Genomic DNA, 23,739 nt, shown 5'->3' on the forward strand with positions numbered 1-23,739 from the left:
GAGAGAAAGAGAGAGAAAGAGAGAGAAAGAGAGAGAGAATCCCAAGCAGGCTCCATGCCGTCAGCAGGAGGCCTGACATGGGGCTCAATCTCACAAACCATGAGATCATAACCTGAGTCAAAATCTAGAGTCAGACGTTTAACCAACTGAGCCACCTAGGTGCCCCTACTTTTAAAAAATTTATTTAAGTAAACTCTATACCCCATGTGGGGCTCAAACTCATAACCCCAGATCAAGAGTCACATGCTCTCTGACTGAGCCAGGCAGGTGCCCCGCTAGAGATGTATTCCTAACAAAGTGAACAGACCATAGAGAGAGTTAAACACAAGTAAAAAGTAAGGCTCAGGGAAGAGAAGGGAACAGGTCAGTCTAGGCGTACCATGGCCAATGTTCTTTAGAGTGACCTCTGGGCTTGAGTGGAGGGTAAGAACTAAGTGGAAGTTAAGAGCTAGGCAGCCTCCTGCCCAGCACAGAAAGGGTGAAATTCTCCTGTGTTCGGCATTGTATGATGTGTTTCACATTTATGACCTTACTTAATGACTCTTGGGAAAGTGTCCTACATTGCTCCCGCCAGCTGTCCCTGAAACTAGCACAGTCAGTGTATCAGATGAACATGAGTCACATCACGTGAGCCCCACCTGCTCGACCCTATGACTGGGTATTCCACGGGCAAGTCTGGAATTCCTCTGGGGTCTCTGAGGCTGCAGGCAGCCCAGATGAAACAGTAAGCACTTGTGTATGACAGTCACCACCTTTCAATGTTTCAAGTAAGTGAATTTTTAACTTTTAACCGGTGTCTTGGTCATACCCTCATCTACATCAATCCCATATTCAAGTTCTACACAGTTAAAATAAACCAAATACTTTATAGCACAGTTCCAAACCCAAAACATTTCTGCATTAAGAAAAAAAAAAAAAAAAAAAAGACTGGTTGCTACCAAGGTGTACTGGCCACCAACTGAAAGACTTTCATATTTACACAGCAAGTGGGTGTGCAGACAGGGCAGGCAGCAACAGAAGGGCGACACCGGAGAGCACTTTCCTTGTGGCAAAGGCCGGCGGGAAAAGGATGAAGTAATGAGGCTGATTTCATAAAGCCAAAATGGATGCTGATCTCATTATTTTATAGCCATACCTTGTGGTATGTTTATAAAATATTTCTTTCACAAGTTAAAAGAGAATCTGCTACAGATGGATTTAATTTTGGTAAAATCAATGGAAAAAGTTCTATGTTAATGCAACATTTGTTGTAAAGATTCCAGAAACACACAAGTCAAAATTTCAAATTATGATTCCCACAGTAACTGTAACTCTGCTATGCAACATACATAATGGAAGAAATGTTATCAACATATACCATAGGAGAAAGTACTCAGTAAGCAGAAACAAGCTGAGTTATGCTTGTTGTGGGAATCATCATTTCCAACTAGCTGAGGATATATAAAAATTGAAACCATAAATGCATGCATTATTTTATGTATTTAATTCCAATTTTTCTTGATCCAATTTAATCAGCTTTGCATCCAAACTACATTTCCCTTTCATAAACTGCAAATGAATGTCTTTCATAATTTTAAAATCCACATCATTTGGTTTTTTTCTCACGCAGGCTGCCTTTGCAGAATGGCATCATCATATCCTGTCCCTCCCCTAAAAGGTCAGGCCATGTCTGCTGGGACCCATTTATCTACATTTCCTTTTCTCCCTGAAGACACCAGGGACAGGGGGAAAAAAAAATACCAAAGAGAACAAGAATCACATTAAGTAGCTTAGACAGGTAAATAAGTTCAACAGAAAGAGGGACGGTGGCATCATTAACTTCCCTGCTGGCATCTTCTGAGCACAAATAAAGAAAACAGTACCGCCACATATTTACAGTTTCAGAAGTGTTTAGTCATAACATTATCTCATCTGATTCTCACAACAACGCTGTGAGAAAGACAAAAAGAAAACTCCTTTCGGTTGTTCAGCTCTTTGTGACTCCAGCAGAATATATTTAAGGATGCGCTTTTATGGTATAATTTAAAGTCTGGACTATTTAATTGCACTTACGATATTACCCACTTACCACATGCAGAGGATTTACTTATTATTGAAAGCAGAATATACTTTATGTAAAAAGATTATGGTTACGAGCTAAACATTTAACAGTTTAAGCTTTCTGCTTTAACTGTATTCTGAACATTCAATAATGAAACAGAAAGAAATAACTGCCCTTAGAAACTCTGCCTGGGCAAAATTAATCCTGTATATTATATCCAGTATTACATTTTCCAGTTTGGTTTTAACTAAGAAGGGCACCTTCTACTGCCTCTAAAGAGGAAGGCTGTTACTTCCCAGCAGTCTGTACCATTGGGGTAGGTTTCATTACATTCAAATTCAATTGCTTTGACTCAAGATCAGTCATATTTCCTTTTGACGCGAAGCAGCTTGGTCCCACCAAGTGTTCAAGACCTTGCGTAAGTGTTTGCAGGATGCCATGGTCAACCTTTTCTCTCTCTCTGCTACTGTGATCTGGCTAGTCTAGTGTAAGTTTGTTTTTCCCCCTCCCTATGGACAAAAGGATACCTCTCCATTTATTCAGGTACAAATTCTCCCTCTTCATTTACCTAGTACACCAATAAAAAGATCAATTAAAATGAAGGTTCAGAGCAAAGCAAATGCCTCATTACTAAGCAAAAAACCTTAATATAATTTGTTCTAACCTGAGAGGTAACAGTGTATCCTTTGCCTGTGAAAAGTATGACCATTTTGCATGTAACTAAAGTGTAATATTTTAAGTGTTAAAAGGAAAGCAAATCCTAAGGCATATTAATTTTAGGAGGTTTCATTGTGGGGAAAGAGTTCTTTTTAATGTTACCTATAATTATAAACAAGATCTTTGCAATTAATAAAGATAAAGATCTGGGTAAAACAGATGAAATACAAGAAGGTATCCTGTGGGACATGAATACTTAACTTTCATGTTTTTTACCCCCCATATACAAAAAAATAGTATCTGCGGCTGATGGCAAAACACAATCTCAAAACTATTTCCAGTTATGAGACAGACAGGAAGATGACTTGTAAGCTAAAAAATCAGTGATGAAGATATGAGCTCTTGCATCTTCACAGAGATCAGAAAAGGGGTCTTCTCTGCCTTTTATGATGCATCAGACAGGAAGGCAGGGAAGTAAGTGTGAATTTTTCATACCGTCCATCCACTCTATGGGATCATCTCAGGAAAAGTATAGAAAGAGCCAGTGGGCAAGGTTTACCTTAAACAGAATTGAAACAATGTCTCTTTCAATATGGAAACTGGAGGGGAGGTAATCAATTGTAGAGTATCACAGAATGGTTAGAAATGAGAAATGATGGGGTTTGTTTCTTTTGAGCAGTCAGTAATATGAAATTCTCAAAAGTCTTAAATTTTCCAGATAAACTGACAGCAAATAAGGTCCCCCAAACTATCAGTACCATAAATGAAGGAACTAATGTTTTAATATTGACTTATAATTAAAGCTTCAGAATTCCATGAATGCTGAGAGTAAAATATTAACGTGGTAAAGAATGAACCAAAGGAAGATTTTGGGAACAAAGTAAGTGGTCCAAGAACAGAAGAACATTAAAAATCTTACTGTACATTCATAGAATGGATACTGTGCAACCATTCACAATGTGTTCTGAAGAACTTTTAAGGGTTGATAACAAATTGTAAAATGAAAAGTAAAGTTACAGAATGATATATTCCATATGATCTCTAATTGGGAAAAAAATAAGCACATAGAAAAAAAAGACTAGGAGAACAACACAAAAATACTGACAGAAGCTTACATCTGCTAGTGAGAATGTTATGTCTTCACATTTTTTTTTTTCTTTTCCAAGTGGAAAGGGAGTAAGATTAGGGGACATTTTTATTTGCAAAAGCAGCTGTTAAGTATACTCTGATCTCTCTGTCCCATCTTTTTAATAACATGCACAACAAAAAAAGTATATTTAGAAGTTGCATTAACAATTATTTTTCTCTAAGTTATCAAATCAGTAGTTCATTCAACTTTAGTTTCCCTATACTTTTTACCCAATTCACACAAGAACAACGTATTTTTTAAAAATACAATGGCATAAAATCTTATCCACGGTGGTAGTCTTCATGCAGTCTTCTTCATACATCACATCTAGAAAATGAACTTCATATGCTTGATTCCATAAGTTTTGAAGAAAACCATTATAATGAGTGCCCACAATCCCAGAATAAAACCCCCAGGAGGATGCCAATCTTTCAGCTTTGGTTTCTGCAAAACAAAGATGACAGGGTAAATTTAACAACGATGTACAAAGCAAATACTGGTGGAAAACAGAAATTTCATAGGTTGTGTTTTAAGAGGGAGTAATTTAGCCAAATTAAATGTATTAGGATAGCAACAGTGATAAAGAATTCTAACTGGGTAAATATTTCAAAGTGGTTCTTACAAAGATCAATTTCAAATGACATTTTGTGCCTTCAAAGAGACTTCACTGACCACCCTACCCAGCCATCTCTCTTCACCCAAGCTATTTGGTGGCCTAACAGTCCTTCTCATTTCAAATTTAGATATCCATTAGTTTGTTGGTTTTATCTGTTTCTCCTATTAGATGATAGCTCTATGAGGGTCATGTTGCTCATATTCCTAGCACCTACCTGCCATAATGCCTGCCATGTAGAAAACGTACATATATTATACTGATTAAATCAGTGGAAAAACAAATGCCACTCAATTCCATTTGTTCTGATATTCAACAAATACTTATCTGGGGTCTAATACCTTTAGTAAGATTATGCCCTTGAGACAGAATGCTCTTTACCTCATTCTGCCTGTTTGAAACTGACTAACTGAAATGCCAACTCCTCCAGATTTTCCCACCTGATATATTCTTTTCTTTGAACCTATAGTTCTTTCTACACTTACTTCTATTTAGTAATATAATTATCTTTATCACTTATCTCCTTGCAAACTTCCAGGGGGCAAAATCTGGCTTAGTCCATTTTATATCTCCTTGTCAATTCCCCCACCTCTCAACACCCAACCAAGTGTCTTGTATATTTCTTTGTCCAGCAAGAAAGGGGAGACCAGTCTTCCCCATTTAGTTGTCATTTCAACGTTTTTTTTTTATTTTTTTTATTTTTTTTTTATTTTTGGAACAGAGAGAGACAGAGCATGAACGGGGGAGGGGCAGAGAGAGAGGGAGACACAGAATCGGAAACAGGCTCCAGGCTCCGAGCCATCAGCCCAGAGCCTGACGCGGGGCTCGAACTCACGGACCGCGAGATCGTGACCTGGCTGAAGTCGGACGCTTAACCGACTGCGCCACCCAGGCGCCCCTTTAGTTGTCATTTCAACAGCTACATTATGTCCCTGAAATTGGAGGTCTGTGACTATGATCTTTTTATGAGTTTTACTTCCTGAACTACTAGCCAATATTGTAATGATAGTCATGATATGAGAATCATATGACATGAGGGTCATATTTTAGAGTAGAATAGAGTGAAGAGAAATTGTAGTCTGAAATTTTAATTTGTTCTAGTCACCATGTAAACTAGCCAAGGAAGGCTCATAAATCTCTTAGAGGTATCTGCATCTCACAGTTTGGTTTCCCATACATAACCAAGACTCCTAATGCTCTTCACTCAATCCTAAACTCATCATGTTACAAAAGGAAAGGAGGGAGGCAGGGAAGGAAGGAAGGAAGGAAGGAAGGAAGGAAGGAAGGAAGGAAGGCAGGCAAACTCAAAAACAAAACAAGTCAAATCAAGCAGAATTAACCAGTAAAGACCATGCCAGTAATATGCTGCCACATTCTATAGTAACTTATGTTTATTATCTATGCCCTAAAATACCTGATAGTTGCCTAATGTATACATTATAAACCCATTAAAAGAATTCAAAAGAATATTTTGAGACAATGAAATTTTATTTTTCGTTTAATTTTATAAATGGAGAAGTTACCTATGGAAATGCCTGGTTTTCAATTAGGTGATCTTTCTGAAACTTCTTCCTTCTCTTCTGAAGTTCTCCTCCCTTAGCTTCAGGGACACTCTCACCAGGTTTTTATTCTACTTCTCTAACCATTCGTTTTCAGTCTTCTTTGCTCCTTAAATTCTAGTGTTCTCTAGAGGTCTGCCTTTAGCCATTTATTCTCTCCCTTTATATAATCTCCCTGGGTGACACCTGTACCGTGGTTTTGACCTCTGCCAGCAGGCTTATGATTCACAAATTGATATCACTAACATAGAACTCTATGCTAAACCCTATGTTCACGTACAATTAACAGATATCTTTAGCTGGATATTCTCAAGGATCACAAACTTTAGCATAGCCAAGAGCAAATTCATTCCTGAGTCCTTCACCCAGCTCTGTTCTTCCTTCCCTGTTTTCCACCTCTCCATCCACATGAAGGGAATCACCATGTTGCCCAAGTGATAAAGCTAAAAGTCCTTCCTAGCTCCCCTATCTTGCAGACCTTGCCATTTCCATGAGTTACTAATTCTTATAGGTTTTATCCCCATCATATTTGTCCTTTATAAGTCTTCTATTACCACTGCCACTACCTTAGTTCTAGCTCCTATCATTTCTTGTCAGGATCACTGAAATGGTGTCCTAATAGTTTCTCTTCCTCCAAGATGTCCACCTCTTTTCCATCTATCTATTGCTGCTAGACACATCTTCCTAAAATACAAATATATAGTTGTATAATATGTGTGTGTGTGTGTATATATATATATATATAAAAGTCTCACATGCATGCGTGTAAGTATTGTTTGTTTTAGGCACACATTACTTTTGTAATTTAAAAAATTAAATAATTTAAAAATGAGGGCTCAGTGTGGTGTGGTTCAAAGAGCATGGGATTTAGAATCAACTGCTTTGGATTCAAAGTTTACTTTTAACACTTAAAGCCTACGTTGCCTTTCAAGCCACTTCTCCACTCTGAATTTCTGAATCTACAAAATGGACATGGTAACACGGACCTCCTAGGAATGAATGAATGCACAATTACTGCAATGATGTGTTTTCTGAACATTTACTCCATAACTACTCGTTCCTACCTAAAAAAGTGATATGAAACTCAAAGTACTTTTAAGGTAACTTTCTTTTGTGTTTGTTATGAGGAACACTGTTTGAATCAATCTAATTTTTGTTATTTTAGTTTGTACAAATTTCAATTCAAAATTAATTTGTTAAACTAATAGGAGAAATTCACCGTAATGTTTTCATCTGGATGATAATGCTAGAGTTTTAATCAACGCCTAATATAAACACAACTGACAATATTGTTTACAGTGGTTATATGCCACATTCACTCTAGGTCTACTCCTACCCCCAACCCACACTCCTTCCAGAAAACTTCCCAAACACAAAAATATTATAATCCAATTTTTCCTCATGTTACTTTCTACTCAAAACTCTGCAATGGTTCTGATCATATGTGAGATGATGATGAAGACAGAAGTTCTTTCCCTCTAGTATCTTACAAGATGGTTAAGTCCATTGGTTCTCAAACCATTTCAGATGGCAGAGCTTTTGGAAGTCATGGTGTTCTTTGTGAAACACTATGAAAAGTCTTAATTTAATTCCAGTAGAAAATCTAGATTCGTATAAAGCATAGCTATATTAAAGATAAGTAATACAAATATCACAAGCATGTGACAATGAAAAACAAATGACTGAACTAAACATGATTGACTATGCTTGGTTTTTGTCATGTTTATTTTCTATTAGTCAAATAATTGGTAATCCACACCTCAAGGGTTGAAAACACTAAACCAAAAATTATTTTTCTGTAAATTGGGACAAGATTATCATTATTAGTTATTAGTGGAAGTACATCTTTATTAAACAGTTTGCAAATGTTCCCTGGAAATTCCATTGAAGAGCACTGACCTAGTTGGGGAGATAAGATTCACATTTTTCCTGATAACTAGGAGTCTCTGATTTATACAGTATTTATATTTTTAAATTTTTTTAAAGTTTACTTATTTTTGAGATTTGAGAAAGAGAGAGCACGAGCACGGGAGGGGCAGATAGAGAGGGAGGCAGAGAATCCCAAGCAGGCTCTGCACTGTCAGCATGAAGCCTGATGAGGGGCTCAAACTCGTGAACCATGAGGTCATGACCTAAACTGAAACCAAGAGTCAGATGCTTAACTGACTGAGCCACCAGGCGCCCTATATGGTATTTACACACACACACACACACACACACACACACTCACACACACACACACACACACACACACACACACACACACACACACACACAGTTTTGTTTGTTTTAAGTAGGCTCCATACCCAATGTGGGGCTTGAACTCACAACCCGGGGATCAAGAGTCAGATACTCTACTGACTAAGCCATCCAGGTGCCCCCAGGTTAATACTTTTAAAAATTTAAATAAATATTGTCAAAATCTGGCATTAAATTCTTAACTATAGAAGAACAGGCTATAATACAGATGATTGTTCCATAAACCAATTTAATGAATTTCAGCGCTAAAATTCAGAGGTATGAACTTTCAAGAGTTCAAAAGTACTGTAACTTTCAGGTGGTATTTAAACCAACTCATGCTTAATAAAAAAAAAAAAGTGAATACTATGTAAGCTCTGTGATTCGTTAGAAATTATTAAAATAATAATCAAGTAGTTAATAGCAATCTTAGTTTTGCAGCTGTAGAAACTTTAGTTGCTTTCCAATGAGATAGATTCCCTGAGGTCACAGTTGTACCATTAAATCTTAAACTTAATCAGAAACAAGTGCCAGAGAGTAGACAACTACAGCTTCTTTGGAAGTCACCATCATTTCCCCCAAGATTGGTCCAGGCAGCTATTTTGATCTGTTATTCCAAAGACTGGCTCAGAGAATTCTGGAGGCATTGCTTCCTGGTCCTTAATTTTCATTTTGGGATAATAGATGTGTCCCATATTGAGACCACTGATGCCCAGGACAGGACCAGAGAGAATCGCAAAGTGCTAGAGCTTTGAAGATAATAGTGGAGGACTAAGAAATATATGTAATCACTCCAAAATTATAATGGAAATTCTGTATTCACATTATAACACTGTACAGGCTAACCAAAGCAGCAAATCTCAGCCTTTCAAAATGGCTATTTGCAGTTGCTATACCTTTTACTATATACTCATTACATATTTTGATTAATAAAAAATGGCAAATGAATTATTAATTAAATACAACTTGGACTCTTAGCTTAACATGGCATCTGTGTAGAATCCTCCAGTGCAGCTTTTCCATATTCTCAGGAAAATACATGTTAAGACACAGAAAAAGACAAAGCACATCCTACTAAAATTCATTTAACCTCTGATGAGAAACCTCAGATAATTCCACTATTTGAAAGTCTTAGAAACCAGGTCTACAAACAAATTAATAGTGGCCCAGTTTTTTGATTACTACCCACAATGCAAAGGATTGCTCTGCTTGGTGAAACACAGTAATTTCGTCAACTGAAAAGAGGCTTTAGCTCTCTCCCTTTTTCTACCTGCTATTGAAGAGAAATCATGTTTATACAGTAGAAGGATGGCTTTATGAGGCAGCCAGAGTAACGAAACTCATTCCCAACCCTCCCCCACCCCAAGGCAAATCTCTTTATCCATTTAAATACAATTGCCAGTAAAGAAGGTGTCAGAAGGTAGAGGGACACTGACAAAAGTTCACTGCATCTAAGAAGTTTCAATATCTACATGAAAAGCTCTGCAGAGAAGGGAAAATACAGGAAAAATCCTTTTAGTAGTACATATTAATACAGTTTTTCCATAGAATTCATTCTTTTATTTATTTTAATTTTTTAACGTTTATTTATTTTTGAGACAGAGAGAGACACAGCATGAATGGGGGAGGGTCAGAGAGAGAGGGAGACACAGAATCTGAAACAGGCTCCAGGCTCTGAGTGGTCAGCACAGAGCCCGATGCGGGGCTCGAACTCACAGACCACGAGATCATGACCTGAGCCAAAGTCCGAGGCTCAACCGACTGAGCCACCCAGGCGCCCCTAGCATTCATTCTTTTAAAGTGCCCCAAACCAGGTATATGTAGCATGTTAGCAGATGATCCTGGTTTAGTTTAGCAAAACTACCTTGATGATTGCCTGCTAGTCACGGAAACGTATAACAACTTAAGTCTTCGGATGCAGATCTGAGAGGCATTCAAACCTAAGTAGATAGTGAGAGGCATCCACACACTCTGTTGGCACACACCAAAAGCGTTCTAAGAAAAAGGAAAAAAACACAGTGAAGTCTATGAGTAAAAATACTCCCACACGTGAGAAAGAAACATCCTGAAGGTGCAGAGAACATATCTCTAAGTAAGATTTAATAGGAACGAAAAGATAGTTTTAGAAAAATTTTATTTGGCATGGACTTGAAGATGCACAAGATACTGAAAATAAAAGAATGGTATAAAGAGAAATATTATACAAGATACAAGGATAACAGGCTGAGATCAAAAGGGAGCCATATTAAGGATGGCTGGGTGGTTCAGTGGGTTAAACATCCGACTTCAGCTCAGGTCATGATCTCATGGCTCATGAGTTTGACCCCTGCATCAGGCTCTGCACTGACAGCTCAGAGCCTGGAGCCTGCTTCAGATTCTGTGTTTCCCTCTCTCTCTCTGTCCCTTCTTCACTTGTGTTCTCTCTCTCTCTCTCTCTCAAATAAATAAATAAATAGGAGCAAAATTAAAATCTACATTGATAAGGAAATTAGTGCCCAAAGCATATTTTTAAGTCATTCACCCAACTGTGGCAGACTGATGGCAAAAAATGGCCCAACTCTCCATACTTCCCTTGAATCTATGCCATTTGCAATATGTGGTGTTATATCAACTCTCACCATGAAGTAGAATCTATACCCTTTCTCCATGAATCGGCTGGCTTTGTGACATCTTTTGGCCAATAAAACACAAGTAACAGTGTCCTAATTTCAAAGTTAGCCTCAAGAGGCTTTGCTTGCTTCTGCTCTCAAAACTCTGCTACCACGAGAAAAAATGAAGGCAAGTCTTCTGGAGGAAAAGAAGCAAGGCTTCTACCATGTGGAGAAAAACTCAGGTCCCCCAGATAACAACCAGCCAATTCCTAGAAGCAGAACCACCTAACCAACCCAGGACTGACCACAGACTCATAAGGGAACACAGTCGAGAATTGCCCAGCTAAATTTGGCCTAATCTGTCAACCTACAGAACTACGAGCTAAGTAAATGGTTGATATTTTAAGCTACTAAATTTTAGAATGGTTTATTATGCCTCAAAAGCTATGGAATACATCCACTGAGGTGATAATTAATGTGGAAGGAAACACCCTGATCCCTTATTATCATAAGAAAATAAAGTTCCCATCTACATACTTGTGGCTTCAGGTTTCTGCAACAATGGCATAAATAAGAACAGCATAAAGGGCAGCTAATCAACCCATTGTCCACCATGAACTTTACTTAGGTGGGGGAGGTCTGTCAAGATGATCTCCTCTGACCCTCCTGGAATGAGACATCTAGCCCCCATAACTCATCTAACTTTCAAAAAGGGATTCAATCAGCATCTGTCACACCTGAAAAATTATCTAGAGCCAGACTCTGATGAAGCTATCCAGGAAAAATATCAGTCTTCTAGAGGTAAATTTCATGAATGTTCTTTGCACACTCTCCCACATTTAAGGGAGCTGTAGCGATGCTGTTCCAGGTCTCTCTTAAGATCTTCATGGAAAGAAACTGACTCCATTTGCCATCATGCCAGGAACTGCTCTCCAGGAAATGAAGTAGGGGAACCCAGACTAATTCACCCAACTTCCTCCTCTTAACTGCAACCTAGATCTGAAGTCTAGTTCCTTTCCTTTTGAAGTTAGTAATGAGTGTTACCCAGATGTTGCCCCACTGTGGGGGAAATGAACATCTCCCAGGATTCTGATGCACCTTACTCATGTTAAATTTGCAATACAATTAATCTAATCTAGGATAATTAAAGATGTTTTATTTTTAACTATAGTATTTTCTAATATAAAGTTGACCATGTTTTCCCTTAACTATTACTTTAGTTTTCTGTGACAAGAATATCCACTATTTACATTATTAGTTAATATTGCTCTGGAATTTCCAGCCAATCTAGACATAATTTCTAGTAAGGAGAAGTAAATTTTCATTTGCAAGTATTATGATTAGATAGCAACTAACTCTAAACTCAACTCATAATTACCAAGAATAAAGAGCTCAGATTTGAGATAAATATAAAAAAGAATACCCTTTCAATATGCTAGCAAAAATGAGTCAAAAAACAGAGCAGAAAAAAATTTCATTCACAACAGCAATAAAAAAGCATAAAATAACAAATAGCCATAGCATGAGATGTAAAGTAAACAATCCAAATTACCCTATAAAGATAAGTAAACAGTCCTGAATATCAAAAAGGGTATAATAAAGCTAATTTATAATGTTGTTCTCATGCAAAATAGAAAGATCAATAAAACAGGATAGAAAGCAGGCAATCAGCCCAGTAGCCAAGAGGTTAGTACATGTTAAAAGAACTGTCATAAATCAGTGGGCAAGAAGATATTCTTACTGGTGCTCTGGATTAACATTTGGAAAAAAAATCAGTTTTATTTCTAGCCCAACACTAGAAACCAAAATACACTTTACATGGTTGAGAATTAGATGTAAAAATATTAGATGTAGAAAAACATTTTTGTTACTTTCCTTTGTAAAGTGGCACCTAAGGGACACATCCTAATGGTAGCTGTTAACAGTACCAGTGCAGAGCAGTGACAGACGAACTCATTGTGGAGAGCTGAACACAGGAGTCCAAGGGCCTGCCGGCAGACTCAGAAAGAGCTTCTTGGAAAAGCTGGGCCTTGAACAACGTGTCACATTTGGGTTGGTGGAGGGAAAATCATGGTGAGGAGAAAGGCCAGGCATTGGGGAAGGGGAGAAGGAAGGTGATGTCTACTCCACAAAGGGTGGAGATTTACATCTATTTGTTTCCTGCTGACCCCCCAGGACCCTAGCAATTGGAACCTCTGTTGAAAGAATGGATATCCTTTGGGTATAGCAAACACCAAGAGCCAGAAAGATTCATTCTGTGAATGCCCAGTTGTGAGCTGGGATTTGAGACAAGAAGCTTCTAAGAACTTGAGCCAGTGCTCACCCACAGGTGAATGGGGCAAAAAGAGATAAAATGTAGGAAAATCTGCACAGTAAAGGGATTTTCAAATCTAAAGGCAATAAATGAAAATAAAAAAGAAAAGTTGAAAATATCTTCAAAAGAACTTTTTGAAAGATCTGTATGTTGCAAAGTGTAAAAATCAAAAGGGGAACAAATGAGAAAATATGACAGAAAGGGGGATAAATTCAGAATATGAAGATCTCCCCCAAATCAATAAGACACAAAGATTTATCAATAAATGGAATAGGGAAACAAAAATTTTCACAAAATAATTACAAATGGCTAAATAACATAGAAAAATTTCAATCTTCTTGATCTTAAAAACAAATTAAAAATATTAACTATTTCTTCCTCTTTTAAAAATTAAACTAGTAAATGTCTGCAAGGATGGTCAACTTTTAGAAAAATAATTAACATGTCTAGAGGTCTTTAAAATGTTTGTATCTTTTCATTCATAGGAACTGTTCTACTGTAAGCTAGGATCTATATTAAGAAACTCAGAAATGATGGGGTGCCTGGGTGGCTCAGTTGGTTGGACATCTGACTTCAGCTCAGGTCATGATCTCACAGTTCGTGGGTTCACCCCCCCACACCCCCCTCCCCCACCCTCCCCCACCCTCCCCCACCCCCAGTGTTTGGGCTCTGGGCTGACAGCTCAGGGCCTGGAGCTGTTTCAGATTCAGTGTCTCCCTCTTCTCTGCCCTTCCCCCACTTGCACTCTGTCTCTCAAAAATAAATAAACGTTAAAAAAAATTTTTTTTAAAGAATCCATTTAGAAGAATCTTCATATATCATCTTTTCCAAATTAGGAGATGTGCTGCAAGAATACTGTTTAGTACTTGATATCTTACTTTAAGAAAAAGTAACAGGAATGGCATGACAGCAGCATAATATAATAAAGTGCTTTCTCAGTATGTATTTAATAGTACTCCTGGAGTATAACAAGATTGCTATTTTTAAAACAACTATAGGCAATATTTTAGACATTCTGCACTGATTTTCCTTGCAATCAAATGACAGATTGGTATAATTATTGCATTTTGTAGTACAGCTGCACTGAGGTAAGTTCATATTAAAGTATAGCTTATAATTTCATTTGTGTCCATATTAGAACTTCTCATAAAATGACTGATTTTATGTAGTTAAAGTACTCTACTGACTACTATTAAATACACTCCCATTTTTTTTAACCTTTCATAATAACAGCTATAATACAAAGGTGAAAAGCACACATAAAACACTGCAATGTGTCATGAGCAAACACTTAAGAGCTTAAAGGCTACCTATTATTGAAATGCCTAATATTTCAAATTAAAAAGATAGGTAGCTAAGCAACACTGCACTGCCAACTGTGCACAATATTTGGTCTCCCCTTTCATGTTGCTAGGAGAACATTACCGTAGAACTGCAAAATAGTTAACAGAGCAAAGATCTAAGTGCTAAAATTATATAAAAAGAGGAAACCGAGGATTTTCAAAATTGTATATATTTACTAGGACGCAAATGGAAAATTTCCAAGGTTTTGATGACACTCTTTTCTTAAAATTTTCTTAAAATACAATGAGCCCATCAGCTCAGTTAAACTATAGTTCAAAGAAAAAAAAACACAATATACTGAGGCTACAGTTATAATTTACTTTAGAAAATAGTTGTTTGTTTTCAACTGTTTAATCAGTGGTAGTTTATTAGTATTTCCAGTCTATTTATATCCTGTCTAGAAAATATAATTTGTACTCTTCAAATTATATTAATGGTATAAATTGAACTGTGGTGAGCAGAATTCTAAGACAGCCCCAGATTCCCTCTCCCTGGTATACACTCCCTGTATAATCCCTTCTCCTTGAGTGCGGACAGAGCTGTAAATCTGATGGGATATCTCTTCTGTGATTAGGTTACATTATATAGCAAAGATGAAGGGATTCTGAAGATATGACTAGGGTCCGTAAACAGTTGACTTTCAGTTAATAAAAAAGGAGATTATCTTGGGGGGGAGGGGTTGACCTAATTAGGTGAGCCCTTTAAAAGAGAGTCTGTACAGGGGCGCCTGGGTGGCTCAGTCAGTTGAGAGGCCGACTTCGGCTCAGGTCATGATCTCGCAGTCTGTGTGGGTTTGAGCCCCACGTCGGGGTCTGTGCTGACAGGTCGGAGCCTGGAGACTTTTTCAGATTCTGTGTCTCCCTCTCTCTCTGCTCCTCCCCCGCTTGCACTCTGTCTCTCTCTGTCTCTCAAAAATGAATAAACATTAAAAAAAATTTTTTTTAAAGAGAGTCTATACATCAAGAGACAGAAGTCAAAGAGGTAAATAATATTAGAAGCAGCCGAGATGCTCTCCTGTTGCTCTTGAATAGTCAAACAGCCAATTGTAGAGTGGGCCACAGGCAGGGAAAGCAAGCAGCCTCTCTGGGAGGTGAGGGCCTCAGTCAGCCCTACAACCATGGGAAACTGAATTCTGCCAATTACCAGTAAACTTGGAAGAGGACCCTGAGCCTCAGATGACACTGCCATCCTGGCTGACACCTTAATCAAAAATATACTGCATGGAATTAAACACCATGGAAGAACTAGCAGAGAACTGTTAAGATAGCAACAGAAATTATTCAAAATGAAGCACAGAAAGAAAAAGGGCAGGAAAAATAAAAAGAGCATAAGTGAGCTGTGGCACCGTATCAAGCAGGATCCCATTTGTGCAACTGGAGTCCCAAGTGGGAAGGGAGAAAAATATCTAAGACAAATAGTGACTGAAATATTTCCAAACTTCGTAAAAACTATAAGCCACCAAATCCACAAAACTCAAAACTAAGCATAAGAAACATGGGAAAACCACACAAGGAACATCATAATCATATCAAAATCATTGCTGCTTTTATATTACACCAAAGTTGAGTAGTTGCAACAAAGGCCAGATGACCTACAAGGCTAAAATATTTAAAAAAATTTTTTTTAATGTTTATTTATTTTTGACAGAGAGAGAGAGAGAGAGAGAGACAGAGCATGAGCAGGGGAGGGGCAGAGATAGAGGTATACACAGAATCCGAAGCAGGCTCTAGGCTCTGAGATGTCAGCACAGAGCCTGACGCAGGGCTCGAATTCACAGACCATGAGATCATTACCTGCGCCGAAGTTGGATGCTTAACCCACTGAGCCACCCAGGCCCCCCCAACAAACCTAAAATATTTACTACCTAACCCTTTAAGAAAAATGTACAGAGGAAGAAAGAATGATTGAGATGTGTTGTGACACCATGGAGGCCAGAAGATAATGGGAAGACATTTTAAGTGCTAAAAGAAATTGACTGTTAACCTAGAATTCTAGGGAAATGTACCAAGTGACAAAAATCTTTCAATGATGGTGAAATAAAGCATTTTTTCGTAAAACAAAAGTTTTGTGAATTCAACAAACCTATACTACAGGGTAGTATATACCAAATACTTATATTACAAAAGGTATACCTATCACAGATTTATACTAGGAGAAATGTTAAGAGAAGTTCTTCAGGCAAAAGGAAAGTTACATCATATAGAAACGCACACTTACACAAGGAATCCAGGGAGGGACAGACTGATAAATAAGTAGATAAATATAAAAATATTTTTCCTTGTTTTCATGTTTCTTTAAAAGATAATTGACTATTTTAAGCAATAAGGATAATAATGTATTACAGGGATCATAACACATGTAGAATTAAAACATACAAAAAGAATAACACAAAGGATGGAAGGGAGGCATTAAGAATATATCATTATAAAGTACTGATGCTAAACATGAATTAAATAATATTTAAAGAGATTGTAATATAGTAAAGATGTACATATTATAAATCAAGCAACAACAGCAACAAAGTAGATTCACTAAAGTGGAGATAAAGTGGGATCATATAAATACTCAATACAAAAAAAGGCAGGAAAAGCAGGAAAAGGAAATAAAAACAGATGGAACAAATAGAAAACAAATAGCAATATGGTAGATTTAAATCCAACCAGAATTCAATTCAATTCAACTACTGATAATTACATTAAGTGAAAGGATCTTAACACACCAATTAAAAGGAAAAGATTGTCAGGATGAATAAAAACATAAAACAATAATATTCTGCCTATAAGAAACATACTTTAAGACACATATTGAAAGCAAACAAATGGAAAAACATACCATGGAAAGAGAAAGCTGGGCAGGATATATTAATGTTAGAACAAAGCAGACTTTAGAACAAGGGATATGACTGGGATAAAAAAGAACATCTCATACTGATAAACAGATTGATTCATCAAAAAGACACATGAATTCTAAATGTATATGAACTTCAACAGAACTTCAAATACACAAAGCAAAAAACTGACAGAAAAGGAAAAATTATAATTGTACATTTCAGCACAATCTCAGAATTAATAAGTTTAAGAACTCCGTAAGACTATAGAAAACTTGAACATTATCAACCAATCTGATGCAGTTGATATTATTTAGAATAACAATAGAATATATACTCTTTACAAGTACACATAAAACATTCACCATGACAGGTCAAATTCTGATCTATAACAGAAGTCTCAATAAATTTTAAAGGACTGAAATCATACAAAGTATTCTACACAGTGGAATTAAATTAGAAATCTATAACAGAAAAGGTATTTGTAAAATCCTCAAACACTTAGAAATTAAATACATTTTAAGTAAACCAAGAAGAAATCACAAAGGAAGTTAGAAATTATACTGAACTGAGTGAAAATGAAAATACATTTCAAAATATGTGGGAGGTACATGAAGCATGCTTACAGAGATATGTACAACTTTAAATGTTTATATTAAAAAAGAAGAAATTTCTAAAATCAGTAATCTAAAATGCTACCTGAAGACACTAGAAAAAGAGCAAATAAAACCAAAAGTAACCAGACAAAAGAAAAAAGTAGAATTCAATAAAAGTGAAACAAAAAAATAGAGAAAAGTATCTATAACCAAAAGTGCTTCTTTGAAAGTTCAATAAAATTGGTAAAACTTCTGGAAAAACTGATTAAAATAAAAAAGGACAGAAGAATCAAAGAGGGGACATGATTACAGATGACGCAGACATTCAAAAGATAGTAAGAGCATATAAAAATAACTTTATGGCAATAAATTTGACAGGCCTTGAGAGATACAAACTACCATCTAATCTAGTTTTAAGCGAGACAGTAAAACAGATATGTGTTTCTGTAAAGTTCACACATATTTTCATATTACTAATGGATCTGGAAAGGAGGGGAGCCTCAGTCTAGAAAGAGGAAAGGGCTTTCCAGAGTGTAAAACAAAAGGGATCTGTCCACTAAGGATGCCTATGGAATAACCCAAGAAGGTCGAGTGGAAACTGCAGGTAATAATGCTTAATACTTTTTAAATGTTCTCTACATGCCATGCGTGTATTATTTTATTTATTTATTTAATGTTTATTAATTTTTCAGAGTGGGGGAGGGGCAGAGAGAGGGACAGGGGATCAGAAGTGGACTCTACAATGACAGCAGTGAGCCTGATGCAGGGCTCAAATTCACGCACAGCGAAATCATGGCCTGAGTTGAAGTGGGACGCTCAACTGACTCAGCCAATCAGGCGCCCCAGCCATGCATATTTTTTAAAGAATTTTAAAAGCATTGCCTTTTAAAGGCAATAATGATAGATAATATTATCACCCTGCTCTATAGATGAGGAAAAGGTTTCCTTTTTCTGTAAAGGGCCAGAAAGTAAATATTTTAGGCTTTTCAAGCCATATAATCTGTTGTAAGTACTCAACTCTGCCTCATTAACTCTACCTCCTAGTACAAAATTAGCTGTAGACAATATGTAAACAAATGGATTTACCTGTGTTCCAATAAAACTTTATTTACAAAAACAGGTGGCAGGCTGGATTTTATCTGCAGGCCATGGTTTGCCAACCCATGCTCTAGAGAATGGTTGTCAATGGGTTCAGGACATGCCACCCCAAAATAAGCTACTTTAGCATATTGATTATTTTGAACTGAAGGTACTTGAGAAACACCAGAGGCAGGAAGGGCTCTCTGATCTTCGCCATTCTACCTAAAAGCCGATCAAAAAATTTCTCATGAGAAAGGTGCTCTTATTGTTCCCAGGAAGACAACATTCTTATCACTGGAAACAAGGAGTCAACACCAAAATGACTCTATAAAAACCAACCTACTAAAATAGCCCTTATCTTCCATTAGTTTCCCTCATGTATTTCCTAGTCATTTTCCCACAATTTACTGCCCCTATTCCAAGCACCTTTGTCTCATCACTTCTTCATAAAAGTAGTGTTTCTTTATTAAAATATATAAGCTCATAGTCCTGCCTCTTTGGGTATTCACTTTCCTTATGAAGTCCCCCATGTGCACATAAAAATACTAAATAAAATTTGTATGTTTTTCTCTTGTTCAACTGTCTTATGTCTCATGTCAAGCCCAGCCACACAACTTAAGAGAGTGGAAGAAAGATTTTCTAACTAACTGTATAGTGATTTTCTTTTAGTGTTGTGTTAATCTGTCCTTAACTTGACAATCTTTTTGTGGGATGTCATCTAAGAGATGAAAGCATTGGTGGGTTTTTAAAAGTCACATCTTTTGACACTGAGGTAATATGATTCTGTGAAAACAGTGAGAAATCAGTATACTCTTACATTATTTTATGATTTCAAACCATCAGGAAAATTTTCTCTGATGTGAAAAATGTCAATGACTTATTACATTATGACCTATTACAACTTACTTCACCTGAAAATCCAAAAAGTACACTTAAATTATATTTTATGCTGTACAAAAAAAAAGCAAAAACCCCACTAATATACCAATAATCAATAATGCTTGCTTCTAGTTGTATAACTATTTCTAAATGGATAAATAGTTAAGAAAAAAATAAGATAACAGGCTTTTGTTACTTTCTTAAGAAAAAATTAAAGTCCAACTCCTTGTTTTTAGGCAGTATTTTTATAACTTTTTAAATGTGAGTCTCCCAAGAGAATCATCAAAATGCTTTTAAGTGTTAAGGTCTGAGCATCGACATCTTCTCTTTTGAAATATATAGTTTAAAGAACAAATTAGGAAGCCTCCTCTGTGCTTAAGTGCAGTCATTCTTCAGAGAAAAAAAAATTAATTTCAGTTAATTTTTTGCAAAACCTGTGCTTATTCCTAAAAAGACTTTAAACTTTCTTTTAAAATAAAATATCTAAAGTTTGAGAAAGGATATTTAAAAAAAGTAGTCACTTTTAGTCATGACAGTCATTACAAAATTGCTTAACGTATTTGTATAACAAAAACAAGTCTTAAAATTGTTTTTCCCATACTCTGCTTGTAATGATCTTTCCCATGGATAAAGTCCCTCTATATGGTTTAATCAATGACAATACTCTCAAACAGCCCTTTTCTACTCCTATACTGGTTGAAAACAGCAGGCTAAGGTTTATAGTCTATTATAATCATTAATTTATTTTATTGTTGGCAGAAATAGCCAACTGAGATGTGCCAAGGAAAGAATTAATATAAGAAGTCTGAAAACTCTTAAAAATAAGTTGTTAAAGTATCAGTTAAATCTACTCTATCACAGACTTAAACAATTTTAGGTATAGTAAACACAGCTATTTACCAGGATAAAAATTTTAATTAGTGTCTAACATAACTGTTTATAATTATTATATATCTCTCTAGCAATGTTATAGGTTTAATAACACTACCTAAAAGTAAACATGTTTATTCCACAAGATCAAGATGTCTATTGGCATTTTTTTTTTTTTACAAAATTTTTTTTAATGTTTATTTTTAAGAGAGAGAAACAGAGCATGATCAGGGGAGGGGCAGAGAGAGAGAGAGGGAAATACAGAATCTGAAGCAGGCTCCAGGCTGAGCTGTCAGCACAGAGCCTGATGTGGGGCTTGAATTCACAAAACCATGAGATCATGACCTGAGCTGAAGTTAGACACATAATCAATTGAGCCACCCAGGTGCTCCTATGGCATATTTTAAACTAGAAATCTCTTGATCAAAATTAGGTAACATGGATATTACTGTTTTCACAAAGTATTAATAACCTTGGAGATAGAACTGGTAAATAAAAAAGATAACACAGTCAAAATCAAACAATTAAATACCGATCAGGTACTGATACATACACCTGAATGTAGATCAAAGTAAAAATCTTTGAAAGGAATGTATGCTAATCTGAAGGTTATCAAAAGCTATAATTGAAATATACTATACTAATTACCCACCAAACATGACTGGTACAGTGAAATGGAAGTTAATCCTGAATATTAAAAATCTGTAACTAAAGATATGGATCCCTTTAATATAAAACATGACTTTTCTGGCATTCATATATCAGTTTTAAAGTGAATGATAATCTAAACTCCTATCGGGAAGCACATTAAGGTGATTTCAGGTCAATTTAGATGACAGATTAAATAACTCTTACTTAACATTATTTCGATCTGTTGCTAGTCGGCGTCTAACTGCTGCCAAGGGTGTATCATGAAGCTGAAAGGTACTGGATCTCAGCATGTCTATATTCAAACAGCCAGTTTCTAAATCTTTAAGGAAGAGATCCTCTTAGGTTTCATTTTCTTTTTGTTCTATGTTACTTCTAGTACTGCTTTTGGTGGATCCCTGGGTTTAACTGCTATCAAGTTCATCAGGATAGGCATATAACAATGACAGCAACTAGTACAAGCAACAATGTATTTCCCGGACTTTCTTAAAAACTAAAATGTTAACTTACCTTATATTGCACTGTAAATTAAAACCTTCCTATTAGAAGCACAGGATGCATCGGCCATGAGTGATCTGGTCCTACTTTCTTCGTTGTATAATGTACTTTTTCTTCCTTATATAGATCCTTTATCTTAAAAGTTGGTACAAATATATGGCTAAGGAACTAGCCAAGGAGTACATTACTTTTCCATTTCCTGGGGCAGGAAATGGGTATATCACTTCTACTATTGTTTGCCTCAACGCCCAGAAAGTCAGTATTTATTCATTCACCAACAATTCTCTATCAAAGCACACTTATGCCCCTAATATTACGATCTGTACTTAATCCTTAAGACAAATAGAAAATCTAAGAGTACCTCAGAAGCCATGTGATACATTTTGATACAATGGAATATGGAAAATGAAAACATTCTTTATATTAGGCACATTTACAAAATTACAATAAATTTTAAAAGACAAAAACTCAATTGAGAACTGCCATTACGATTATATCATGGTGTCTCAATTCAATGAAAATTCACTGTAAACATATTTTAAAAAGTCTTCACTATGTATGCAAAACATTTTAAAGGAAAAATTTAAATTTTATCATTTCTATGAAGAAACACCAAAGAGTATTCTAAAAGCCTTTTGTCTTAGTAACTAAGATGATAAAGCTGTACTAGAAGGAAATAAAGTTAATTATTATCAAGTTCTTAATATTGAAAGCAATACAAAGGGTCAAATGTCTAACATTCATTAGGGACATTTGCTTTCTAAATACTCTGACCTGTGAAAGAAATGTGTATTTGTTTTTAATTACTGATCGTTTATTTTACTCGTGCGTAGAAAATTCTCAAGTACTCAAGGTCCACTCATAAAAACTGGAGATTATCAGGGCTCTTTGACACTCATTTTTCTTACAACTTTGAACAAACCACTCTGTTAGACCACCCTCAGTGGTGGGGAACAGATAAAGCATTAGTACAGGCAAACAGTGAATGAATTATATTCCAAATGTCCTTTTTATCATCAGTTTTATGGAAATCGGAAAAGATGTTTTTGAAAAGCATGTTATAAATGGTTGTTAGATGATCAGGATAGGTCACAAAAAGCTATTAAATTCTTAATATTGGTGAACTATCAGAATTAATCCTTCAGACCAGGTGGACCCTCAGATCAGGTGACCACGTAAGACAGACTTTTCTCTTGATTCGAGTAAGTCAACTATAGGTAAATTTTAAGTGAGTAAAACTAACCTTTAGCACCTTCTCCTGTCACTTCTTGTACTCACATCCTTTCAGATTTTTACCCTGTTTCAAGCCCTCATTGAGGAGCCAAGGACAACTGGGGCGGAGAAGGAAATCCGGAACAGAATTGTGAAGGCCAATTTCTAAAATAAGTAGATATTCATGTGCTGAATATTGAACTATTGATATTTAATTCTTCCAAAATATGGTTTCAACTAACCAAAACAAGCATTGCATCTATTGACATCTCATTCATCTCATTCCCTGGGGACAAAGTTCCTTTGTAAGAACTTTACAATGTTCATAGGAAGTACTATAGCGTAGGGGTTAAGAGGAAGGGTTTTTTTTTTTTTTTCAACTTTTTTTTTTTTTTTTTTTTTTTTTATTTATTTTTGGGACAGAGAGAGACAGAGCATGAACGGGGGAGGGGCAGAGAGAGAGGGAGACACAGAATCGGAAACAGGCTCCAGGCTCCGAGCCATCAGCCCAGAGCCTGACGCGGGGCTCGAACTCACGGACCGCGAGATCGTGACCTGGCTGAAGTCGGACGCTTAACCGACTGCGCCACCCAGGCGCCCCAAGAGGAAGGGTTTTGAAGTCAAACAGACCTATATCCAAATT

General features: G+C 36.3%; 1 protein-coding gene across 1 annotated transcript in view; it reads right to left on the reverse strand.

The window, feature by feature from the left end:
• Window positions 1-758: 758 nt before the first annotated feature.
• The window catches only part of PIGK (phosphatidylinositol glycan anchor biosynthesis class K), a 124,284-nt gene continuing 101,303 nt past the window's right edge, over window positions 759-23,739 (reverse strand). Inside the window, exon 11 of the mRNA XM_042952260.1 lies at window positions 759-4,271. Within this exon, the coding sequence (XP_042808194.1) occupies window positions 4,155-4,271 (117 nt within the window). The 3' untranslated portion in view covers window positions 759-4,154. The remainder of the gene's footprint in view (window positions 4,272-23,739) is intronic.

Source organism: Panthera leo, chromosome C1, assembly GCF_018350215.1.
Source record: "Panthera leo isolate Ple1 chromosome C1, P.leo_Ple1_pat1.1, whole genome shotgun sequence".
Classification (NCBI taxonomy): domain Eukaryota; kingdom Metazoa; phylum Chordata; class Mammalia; order Carnivora; family Felidae; genus Panthera; species Panthera leo.